Below are 11283 nucleotides of genomic sequence, written 5' to 3'. Positions count from 1 at the left end.
GCATTGCTTTCTTCTTTGGTGTGATGCTGCAGAATAATGCGCTGGACCCACCAGTTGCTCCCCGGAAATGCTACAGTGTCGCTATGAGTCGGAACCGAACTCGAAGGCACTTAACAAGAAATAATAATACAAAAAAAGTTTCCCAACTCCCACAAAAATCCTGGAAAGTTTACAGTAGAATCAAAATCTAAATAGAACCCTATGAACCTGGGCTATGAGACAGATGAATTAATAAATACATTAGTAGGCTAAGGAGAAGTCTAACTATGGAGGAAAGAAGTCCATTAGGAACATTGAGAAAGAGCTTTCATTACGGAACTCCTCAGTCACTTTGTCGTCCTGCGGTAGCTTCGGTGTTGCTGTGAGACTGGAAGCTATGTCACTGGTATTTTAAAATACCAGCTGGGTCACCATGGTGGACAGGGTTCAGTGGGGCTTCCAGACTAAGACAGAATAGGAGTGAGAAGAAGAGGTGAACCACTTCTGAGTGGTTAGCTACTGAAAACCTTCTGATACCAGCGGATGAGCCCCTCAGGTGGAAAAGAAAATATAACTGGGGAAGAGCTGTCTTCTCAAACTAGTTGTTGTTGTTGTTGTTGTTAGGTGCCATCGAGTCAGTACCAACTCATAGCGACCCGATGTACAACAGAACGAAACACTGCCTGGTCCTGGGCCAACCTCATAATTGTTGCCACCTTTGAGCCCATTGATGCTGCCACTTGGCCAATCCATCTCGTTAGGGGTCTTCCTCTTTTTCTCTGATCCTCCAGCTTACCAAACATGATATCCTTCTCCAGTGACTGGTCCCTCCTGACAATATGTCCAAAGTTTGAGATGAAGTTTGGCCATTCTGGCTTCCAACACTCTGGCTGCACTTCTTCCAACATAGATCTGTTGGTTCTTTTGGCAGCCCATGGCACTTTCAATATTCTCCTCCAACACCATAACTCAAAAGCATCAATTCTTCTACTGTCTTCCTTATTCACTGTCCAGCTTTCACATGTATATGAGGTTATTGAAAATACCATGGCTTGGGTCAGGCACACCTTAGTCCTCAAGGTGATATCTTTGCTCTTTAACATTTTTAAAAGGTCTTGTGCAGCAGATTTGCCTAATGCAATACATTGTTTGATTTCTTGACTGCTGCTTCTGTGAGTGTAGATGGTTGGAAGTAGGTTGCTGTAGTTACCACAGATTTTAATCGCAGGGCATGGTTGTAATAAGAGATGCCCTAAGGAATCTTCTGGATTCCAGACATAGTTATTTTTCGCTACCATTATGTAGTATCAATCCAATTTCTCCTTGGCAATCAGGATCAACCCCACCACCCACTATTGGAACTCCCTTCTTTATCAGAGGCATGAAAAGCCCAAAGTGGCCAAGGATTATTCTCAACTTCTATTCAATGCAATCAATGTTATATCTTCAGGTGGGAGTATTCCTCCCTTTGGAATTTAACCTCCAGATCCGAGGAGCATAGGGTTGCAGGGTAGGAAAGAAAAAATTTTGCAAATGAGTCACCAGGAGTAATAATGAATGGCGCCACTCCCATTTCCACCCCCTGCTTCCTGGACTAATGAATCCTGACTATTGGAAACACAGTATCATATATTAGATGCTGGTTTAGATCACACATTTCATTATGTAAAAACCTCCTGCGAATATTGCCCCAACCTGCCAGGTATTGCCATCTAGCTGGCTCTGTAATTGTGTCTTTAGACATCCACTCCATCACTCTATCAAGTCTGTGGAAACATGAACAGACCAGTGAATTCCATGAGCACAGCTCATTGCCACACTTCATGTGCTGTGAAGTGAGCCAGTTGATCTGAGGTGATACTGAGTGGGTTACCATGATGGTGGATGAGACGTTCTGAGTCCACAGAAGTCAAATCTGTATCCAGGGCCAGTGTCTATGCCTTCCATGGTGGGCGTGTTCTGGTGTCATCCACCTGCCACTAGGTGGCGAGTTGCCTTCCCTGAGGAATGGTACCATATTGTGACCCAGCGTTGGCCTCTGATGCTAACAGCTATGACACTCATCAGTGGCGGTAGCCAAGTCAGCCTTGGTGAGTGGAAGTCCATGAATAGCCTCCAACCCTGCCACCATGGCTACTTTGTTCATGAGCCCATTGGGCAATGACAGGAGTGGCTGGGGGAAGAGGCTGGCTGGTGTCCACAGAATGTGTTACTCTATTTGATTGTTGAAATTCTTCTTTGTTGAGGTAATCCTTTGATGACCATTCACATGAGACACAAATATTTTCATTTTTCTGGCCCATTCAGAGAGGTCTACCAACATACCTCTTTCCCACACCTCCTTATCACCAAATTCCCAATCATGTTTTTTCCAAGACCCTGGTCATGCAGCCAAACCATTGGCCACCAGCCATGACTCAATAGACAGTTACAATTGGCCACCGGCCATGACTCAGGAGACAGTCACACATCTGACCTATTCTCCATCCAAGCAAAATGAACAACCAGGAGCATTGCTTCAAGATCTGCCCATTGAGAGGATTTCCCCTCATTGTCCTTCAGGGACATCCCAGGAAGGGCCTGTGTGCTGCTGCTGTCCACTCCGAGGAGCACTTAGATGCAGAACCATCTGTGAACCAAGCTCACGTCTCCTCATCCTCAATCAAGTGACCATAAGAAACCCCCCATGAGACCATACTGTAGACTAGGAGAGGGAAGGTCATGTGGACCCTGGGCATTTGGGCCACTTCCTCATGCCTTCAAGTCCTGCTCAAGCCTGAAGTCATATATTCCATTTCCATGTAATGAAAGAGTGTTGCTGTGCACATCCAACTTTATGGGTCAGAAAACCTCCGGTTCCTGATGGGTAGCTCAGGTCACATGGTGACATGGTGGCCCATGGTGAAAAGTGTTCAGTCTCCACTAAGTAACAAGCCAAAAGTTGTTTCTCAAAAAGAGAGTGGTTATTTGCAGAGAATGACAGGGCTTCACTCCAAAATCCAAGGTCTGAACTGTGATTCACCAACAGGTGCTTGCCAAAGACTCCAAGTTGCATTTCTGTCTGCCACTGATACTTCAATCACCTTTGGGTCAGCTGGAACATCTGGTCCAAGGGGCAGAGCGACTTGCCCGGCAGCCAGAACCTGCAGAGCCTTCTTGTGTCCTGGGCCCCACTCAAAGCCAACAGCTTTCCAAGTTACTTGATAAATAGGCTGGAACAGTACACCCAAACGAGGATGATGGTGCCTCCTAAATTCAAAGAGGCCCACCAGGCATTGTGTCTCCTTTTTGGTTGTGTAGGAGCTGATGGAATAACTTATCCTTCACTTTAGTAGGAATATCTCGACGTGCCCCACACCAATGGACCCCTAGAAATTTCAATGAAGTGGAAGGAACCTGAGTTTTTGCTGTGCTCATTTACCACCCTCTAGTAGCGCTGTGGGTTAATGCGCCAGACTGCAAAGCTCTTTGAACTGCAAGGTTGGTGGTTCAAGCTCACCAGTCGCTCCTCATAAATCCTATACAGGGTTGCTATGGGTCGGAACCGACTCAACAGCACTTAACAACAACAACAACAGTGCTGTAGGATAATCACTTAACCACAAGGTCGGCTTGAACCACAAGGTCGGCATTTCAAACACTACAGCCGCTCCTCGAAAACCCTATATAGTGTCACTATGAGCTGGAACCAACTCCACAGCACTTAACAACAAGAAGCAGATATTTTGTCAGTGAATCTAGAGTCGTGGACACTTCTTCCTCACTATAATGTCATCAGTGTAATGGACCAGTGGTATCTTGTGGTAGGGAAAGGCAACCAAGGTTCCTGAAGATTCAATTACGACATAGTGCTGGATATTTCTTGTACCCTGAGCTAGGAGAGGAAGGATAAATTGTTGGCCTTGTCAGCTAAAAGCAAACTGCTTCTGGTGAACCTTTGAAAATAGAATTGAGGAAAAGGCATTGGTCAGATCACTAGCTGCACACCAGGTAAAAGGAGATGTATTGATTGACTCATCCAATGAAACCACATCTGGAATAACAACTGCAATTGAAGTCACTGCTTGGTTAAGTTGATGATAATCCGCTGTCATTCTCCAAGATGCATCTGATTTTTGCACAGGCCGAATAGTCCAGTTAGAGGGGAATGTGAGAGGCATCAGTACCCATGCGTCCGTACTTCAGGGTCCTAGCTCTGCCCTGATCTCTGCAATCCCTCCAGGAATGCAGTACTATACTACATTGGGTTCACTCTCTTCCTGGTAGAGGCAGTTCCAATGATGCTCACTGACTTCTCCCACCATAAAGACCCTTATTACACATATGGGAGATCAAGGTAGGGGTCTGCCAGTGGCCGAGTGTGTCTGTTCCCATGATTGATTCTGGAACTGCGGAAATCACTAGAGTATGAGATCAGAGAGCCACTGGACCCACTATGAGGCAGACCTCAGCTAATATTCCATTAATAACTTGACTTTATACACCCCCACTCTGACTTGTGAGTCACAGTGACTTTTGGGTCTCCTGGAATTACTATCGATTCAGAGCCAATGCCCACTACTGCCCATTCTCCTCAATGATCAGTCATTTTTTTAGCCAAATTTAAAATGTTTGTGTATCAAAAGAATTCTATCAAGAAAGTGGGGAAAACAAAATGCCAGAGCAGTAGAAAATATTCAGAACCATATATCTGATAAGGGTCTATTATCCAAAATACATAAAGAACAATTACAACTCAACAACAAAAAAGAAACAACACAAATTTTAAAATGAGTTGTTTTTAAGTATTGTCAAGTCAGTTCCGACTGATAGCAACCTTGTATAGGGTTTCCAAGCAGTGGCTGGTGAGTTTGAACCACTGACCTGGCAGTTCAAACCAACCCACAGTCCAATGCTTTATCCCACAATGCCACACCAGGACTCAAAAACAAACAAACCAGTCGGGGGCTTGAAGAGATATTCCTATAAAGACGATACACAGAGCAGTCAGCAACAATACATGAAAAAATACTCAGCATGATTAGTAGTTGTCAGTTCCAACTCTTAGTGACCCCATGGACAACAAGACAAAGCACTACCCTGTTCTGAGCCCTCCTCACAATTGTTGCTGTGTTTGAGCCCATTGCTGGGGCCACTATGCCAGTCCATCTCATAGGGGGTCTTCCTCTTTTAAACTGACTCTCCACTTTACCAAGCATAGTTTCCTTCTCCTCCTGAAGTATGTCCGAAGTATGAGAGCTAAAGTTTGTCTTCTAAGAAGCACTCCAGCTGTACTTCACAGACGTTTGTGGTTCTGGCAGCCCGTGGTATTCTTCTCAATATTCTTCAACACCACAACTCAAAAGTATCAATTCTTCTAGCGTCCTCCTTATTCACTGTCCAACTTTCACATGCATAGGTCATTGTTCTGAAATGCAGTCAAGTTGGTTCCAACCCATAGTGACCCTGGGTAGGGTTTCCAATGAACCCATTTTAATCACCAACTTTGCAGTTCAAACGACTTTGCGGTCCAGCGCATTAACCCACAGCACCACCCTGGCCTGCTGAAAACATCACGCCTTGGGTCAGGCGCACGTTACTCTTCAAACTGCTTATCTTTTCTCTTGACCATTTTAAAGAGGTCTTGTGCGGCGTATTTGCTCACTGCAATATGCCGTTTCATTTCTTGGCTGCCTCTTGCGTGTTGATTACGGATTCAAGCAAATATAAAGTCAACTTCAATCTTTTTGCCATCTATCATAAAGTTATTTCCTGGTCCATTTGTGACGGTTTTTGTTTTCTTTAGTTTGAGATGCAATCCATACTGTAGGCTGTAGTCTTTGATCTTCATTAGTAAGTACTTTAAATCCTTTTGGCTTTCAGCAAGCAAAATTGTATCATCTGCATATCGCAGGTTGTTAGTGAGTCTTCCACCAATCCTGATGTCACATTCTTCTTCATATAATCCAGTTTCTCAGATTAGTTTCTCAGCACAGTAGTTGAATTAGTATAGTAAAAGAATACAAACCTAGTGCACACCTTTCCTGATTTTAAAACAGTCTGTGACCCCTTGTTCTGTTTGAACAATTACCTCTTGATCTATGTGCAGGTTCCTCATGAGCACAATCGAGTGTTCTGGAATTCGCATTCTTTCAAGTGCTATCTATAGTTTGTCATAATCCACACAGTCAAAAACCCTTTGCACAGTCAATAAAGCACAAGTAGACATCTTTCTGGCAAGTTTCAGAGTTAGATTACATGAAGAAAAATGCGGCATCAGGATAGAAGGAAGACTCAGTGCACAGATGACACAACTGTGATTGCTGAAAGGGAAGAGGATACTTACTGACTTAAAATACTTACTGATGAAGATCAAAGAGCACAGCCTTCAGTATGGATTGCACTTCAGTGTAAAGAAAACAAAACCCCTCACCACTGGACCAATACGTAGCACTATGATAAATGGAGAAAAGATTGAAGTTGTCTAAGACTTCATTTTACTTAAATCCACAAACAACAGTATGGAAACAGTAGTTGAGAAATCAAAAAACATATTTCAGAAGACCTCTTTAAAGTATTCCAGATCAAAGCTATCAGTTTGAAAACTAAGGTGAACCTGACCCAACCCACGGTATTTTCAGTAACCTCATCTGCATGCGAAAGTTGAACAGCGAATAAGGAAGACCGTAGAATAATTAATGCATTTGAGTTGTGGTGTTGGAGGAGAATACTGAAAGTACCATGGACTGCCCAAAGAACAAACCAATCTGTGTTAGAAGAAGTGCAGCCAGAATGCTCCTTAGAAGCCAAGATGGTGAGATTTCGTCTTTCATACTTCAGACATATTTTCAGGAGGGACCAGTTCCTGGAGAAAGATCTCATGTTTGGTAAGGTGGAGGGTCAGTGGCTAAGTATTTCTTCATATTTGTTGGTAAAGTGTCTGTTCCTGCCCTGTGTCCATTTCTAATACAGATTATTTATCTTCTTGTTGAAATATTCGAGAAATTTTAGAGAGTAGTTCCTTGTCTAAAATGGCATTGCCAAAGATTTTTTCCTGGTCTGTGGGTCCTTTTTTCACTCTTTTGGTGAAATCTTTTTTTTTTTTTTTTTTAATGTTTTATTGAGAATTATGTGATAGTTTACATGGGAGAACATTAGTTTTACATTCATCCTATCATATATCATTTCATTGCCATGGTTACAATCCCCTCCATGCATCATCAACCCACCAAAGGGTATACCCTGCAAGCCTGTCCCCCCGTTGGCAGCCCACAGTCACTCTCCCTCTCTGTGTCTAAAGTCCCCAGCCACTCCATCTCTCCACGTCATCCTCTCTGCCTCCATCTCAGGCATCACTGCTTCTCTGGGTAAGATCCCGCTCTCTGCTCTTCACCCTTGATGGCCCCAGGGACCTCTGGCCTAGACTGCAAAGTCAGCCACTCCCTTCCTTGCTACAAAACGTCTACCTTTACATTTCCAACCCTCACAATCAGTCCTGATGAAATCTTTTAATGTGCATAAGTTTCTATTTTAGGAGGTCCCAGCTATCTATTTTGCCTTCTGATGTTTGTTTTCAGTTCTATTTGGTAGTGTATTTATGCCTTATATCAGAGCCCCTAAACTTGTCCCTGGAGTCCTGGTGTGGCACTGTGGGCTAATGCGTCAGACAGCAAAGTCGTTTGAACTGCAAGGTTGGTGGTTCAAATGCACCAGCGTCTCCTTGGAAACCCTATGCAGGGTCTCTATGTGTCGGAATCGACTCGATGGCACTTAACAACAACAATAAATTTGTCCCTATTTTTCCATTGTGGTCTTCATAGTCCTAGGTTTTACCTTTAGGTCTCTAATCCACATTGAGGTCATATGTGAGATATGGTATGGGTCTCGTTTCATTTTTCTGCAAATGAATTTCCAGTTTTGCCAACACCATTTGTTGAAGAGACAATCTCTCCCTATTTAACGTATTTTGGCTCTTTGTCAAAGAGCAGCTGACCGGATGGGAATGAATTTACTTCTGGGTTTTCAATTCTGTTCCATTGATCTATGTGTCTCTCGTTGTTTGGACCACTATGGCTGTGTAGCAGGTTTTGAGATCAGGAAGTGAGAGGTCTCCTACTTTATTCTTGTTCTTTTAGTAATGTTTTACTTAACCAGGGTCTCTTTTCTTTCCATTTAAAGTTAGTGATCAGTTTTTCTATCTCTTTAAAAATGATGTTACATCTGGACTGGGGTTACTTTATATCTATAGATACCAAGGAAATGGCTCGTACAGTGTTTGATGTTGTTGTTCGGTGTCGTCAAGTCAGTTGTGACTCTTAGCAACAAACACTATGCACAACAGAATGACACGCTCCAGTCCTGCGCCTTCCTCATAATCACTGTCACACTTAAGTCCATTGCTGCTGCCCTGTGCCAAGCTATCTCGTTGGGGGCCTTCTTTTTTTCACTGACCCTCCACTTTACCAAGCATGATACCCTACTCCAGGGACTGGTCCCTCCTGAAAATATGTTCCAAGTATTAGAGACAAAGTCTTGCTTCTAAGGACCATTCTGGCTGTACTTCTTCCAACATAGATTTGTTTTTCTGGTAGTCCACGGTACTTTCAATATTCCTCTCCAACACCATAACCCCAAAATGCTTCAATTATTCTAGTCTTTCGTACTCATTGTCCAACTTCCACAAGCATATGAAGCTGTTGAAAATATCGTGGCTTAAGTCAGGTGCACCTTAGTTCTCAAACTGATATATCAGATTAGGAAAAACTTTATATATTTTTACAATGTATTCGTGTAATTTGTTCTTCCTCATCAGTTGAACTATCAAACAATAATTTAATTAGCAAACAAGACAAGAGTCTTTTCAATCTGCTGAACATTAAAAATACATAATATTAAGGCTGCATTGGCGCTGTTGTTGCCAAGTACGGTCGAGTTGGTTCCGACTCACAGCAGCCCTGTGTAGGATTTCTGAGGAGCAGGTGGTGGGTTTAAATCGCCAACCTTGCTTTCAGCAGCCCAGTGCGTTTCATACAGCGACACACCAGGACTCCAAAGCAATGAAAACATAAAATTCAATTAAAATGGTAAACTGCCAGAAATCCAAGCCAGATTCAGAAGAAGATGAGGGATTCCACTGCTCATGTCAGATGAATGTTGTCAGGACACCAGAGACATGTCTACCTACCTCTCTTTTATTGACTGTGCAAAGGTTTTAGGTTCTGTGGATCATAGCAAATTATAAATAACATTGCAAAGCATGGGAATTCCAGAACACTTAATGTGTTCATGTAAAAACCTGTACACAGATCAAGAAGCAGTAATTTGAACAGAAAAAGGGATACTGTATGGTTTAAAATTGGAAAAACGTATGTGTCGACTTGTATCCTATTATATGCAGATGATATATCTCATTTGCTGAAAGCAGAGAGGAGGTGAAGCACTCATTGATAAAGATCAAAGACTACATAAAGAAAACAAAAGTGCTCACATTGGGACCAACAAGCAACATCATGATAAATGGAAAAACTATTGATGATGTCAAGGATTTCATCTTACTTGGATCCACAATCAATACCCATGGAAGCAGCAGTCAAGAAATCAAATGACATATTGCATTCGGAAAATTTACTGCAAAAGACCTTGCTAAAATGTTAAAGAGAAACAATGTCACTTTGAGGATTAAGGTGTGCCTGAACCAAACCAGGGTGTTTTCAATTGCCTCATGTGTATGTGAAAACTGAACAATGCATCGGGAGAACTGAAGGAGAACTGATGCATTTGAATTATGGTATGAGTGAAGACTATTGAATATAACGTGCATTACCAGAAGAATGAAGATATCTGTCTTGGAAGAAATATAGCTGAATGGTCCTTACAATGAGGATGGTGAGACTTCTTCCCACATCCTTTGGAAATGTTATCAAAAAGGACTCGCTCCTGGAGAAGCGTATCATGCTTGAGAAGAAGTAAGATGGTCAGCAAAGAGAGGAAGACCTTCCATCAGATGGACTGGCACAGCCTTGCAACAGGGAGCTCCCACAGCAGCGATTGTGAGGAAGGCACCGGAGCAGGCAGCATGTCATTGGACCAATGAGGGCACCTGACCACACCCCTTATCTGTCACTCTGCTTCTTCCTGACCTACCCTGCCTCCAGGTCCAGGCAATTGCTCATTTATTCTCTGTCTCTAGATATGTGTCTTTTTAGAAATGTCATATAAATACGATGACATATATTCTTTTGTGACGAGCTTTTTTCCTCAGCATAATATTTTCTAGAGCATGTATTCCATTGTGTGGATGGACCACATTTTGTTGATCTATTAGTGGACGTTTGGTAGGTTTCTACTTTCCCTAACTACTCTAAGCATTCTTGTACTCAGTTTTATGTGTACATATCTTTTCATCTCTCTTGGACAACTATCTAGAAGTGGAGTTACTGAGTCCAATGGTAATTTTAACCGAATTGAGGAACTGCCAGGAACTGTTTTCACAGATGCAGAACCATTTTACATTCTACCAGCAATGTTGTTGTTGTTGTTGTTGTTAAGTGCCGTCGAGTCGGTTTCGACCCATAGCGACCCTGAACAGAGTTTCCAAGGCTGTAAATCTCTACGGGAGCAGACCGCCTCATCTTTCTCCCGCGGACCAGCTGGTAGTTTCGAACTAGGTTCCAATTTCTCCACATTCTCGCCAACACTTTTTAGTTTCTGGATTTTCTGTTATTTTTTCTTGTCCCTTATTCTAGCCATCCTAGTAGGTGTGATGTGGTATTTCACTGTGGCTTGCAATCACAGCTCCCTGATAGCTAGTGACGTTAAGCATCTTTTCACGTGCTTATTGGCCAACTGTACGTCTTCCGTGGAGAAAAGTGGATTCCGAAATCATCTCACGTTTGTATTTTAGGTTGTCGTTTTATTGTTGAGTTATAAGGATCTTTATGTATTGCGAATAGGACTTGCAAATCTTTTCTCCCATTCTGTAGGTTTTCACTTCATTAATGTTCGTTTTAAAATTTGTTGTTGTGGTAAACGCAATACATAACAAAACATACGTCATTTCAACCATATCTACATGTAACTGATGACATTCCTCAAGTTGTGTAACCATTCTCGCTATCCTTTCCGAATTTACGATGTTCTTTGGTAGAAAAGTGTTCTTTCTTTCCACTGTGCTTATAAAAATATCCCAGATTTTATTTTTTTTAAAACGCTTACGTCGGCACTCCCTGACCGCACGCAGCCGCCAGAGGGCTCGGAGAACGCAAGGCGGGCCGAGCCCCGCTGCGCCTGCGCCGTGCCGGCGCCGGCGCGAGCCCGAGCGCGGTC

At 42.9% G+C, this 11283-nt stretch overlaps 1 protein-coding gene across 1 annotated transcript in view; it reads left to right on the top strand.

The window, feature by feature from the left end:
* The window catches only part of MRGBP (MRG/MORF4L binding protein), a 33667-nt gene that overhangs the window by 19835 nt on the left and 2549 nt on the right, over nucleotides 1-11283 (top strand). Inside the window, exon 3 of the mRNA XM_006873390.1 lies at nucleotides 11198-11280. Coding sequence (XP_006873452.1) covers nucleotides 11198-11280 — 83 coding nt within the window. The remainder of the gene's footprint in view (nucleotides 1-11197; nucleotides 11281-11283) is intronic.

The sequence above is a fragment of the Chrysochloris asiatica genome, unplaced genomic scaffold (assembly GCF_000296735.1).
Source record: "Chrysochloris asiatica unplaced genomic scaffold, ChrAsi1.0 scaffold00238, whole genome shotgun sequence".
NCBI classification, from domain to species: domain Eukaryota; kingdom Metazoa; phylum Chordata; class Mammalia; order Afrosoricida; family Chrysochloridae; genus Chrysochloris; species Chrysochloris asiatica.
This window is presented reverse-complemented; position numbering and strand designations above follow the sequence as displayed.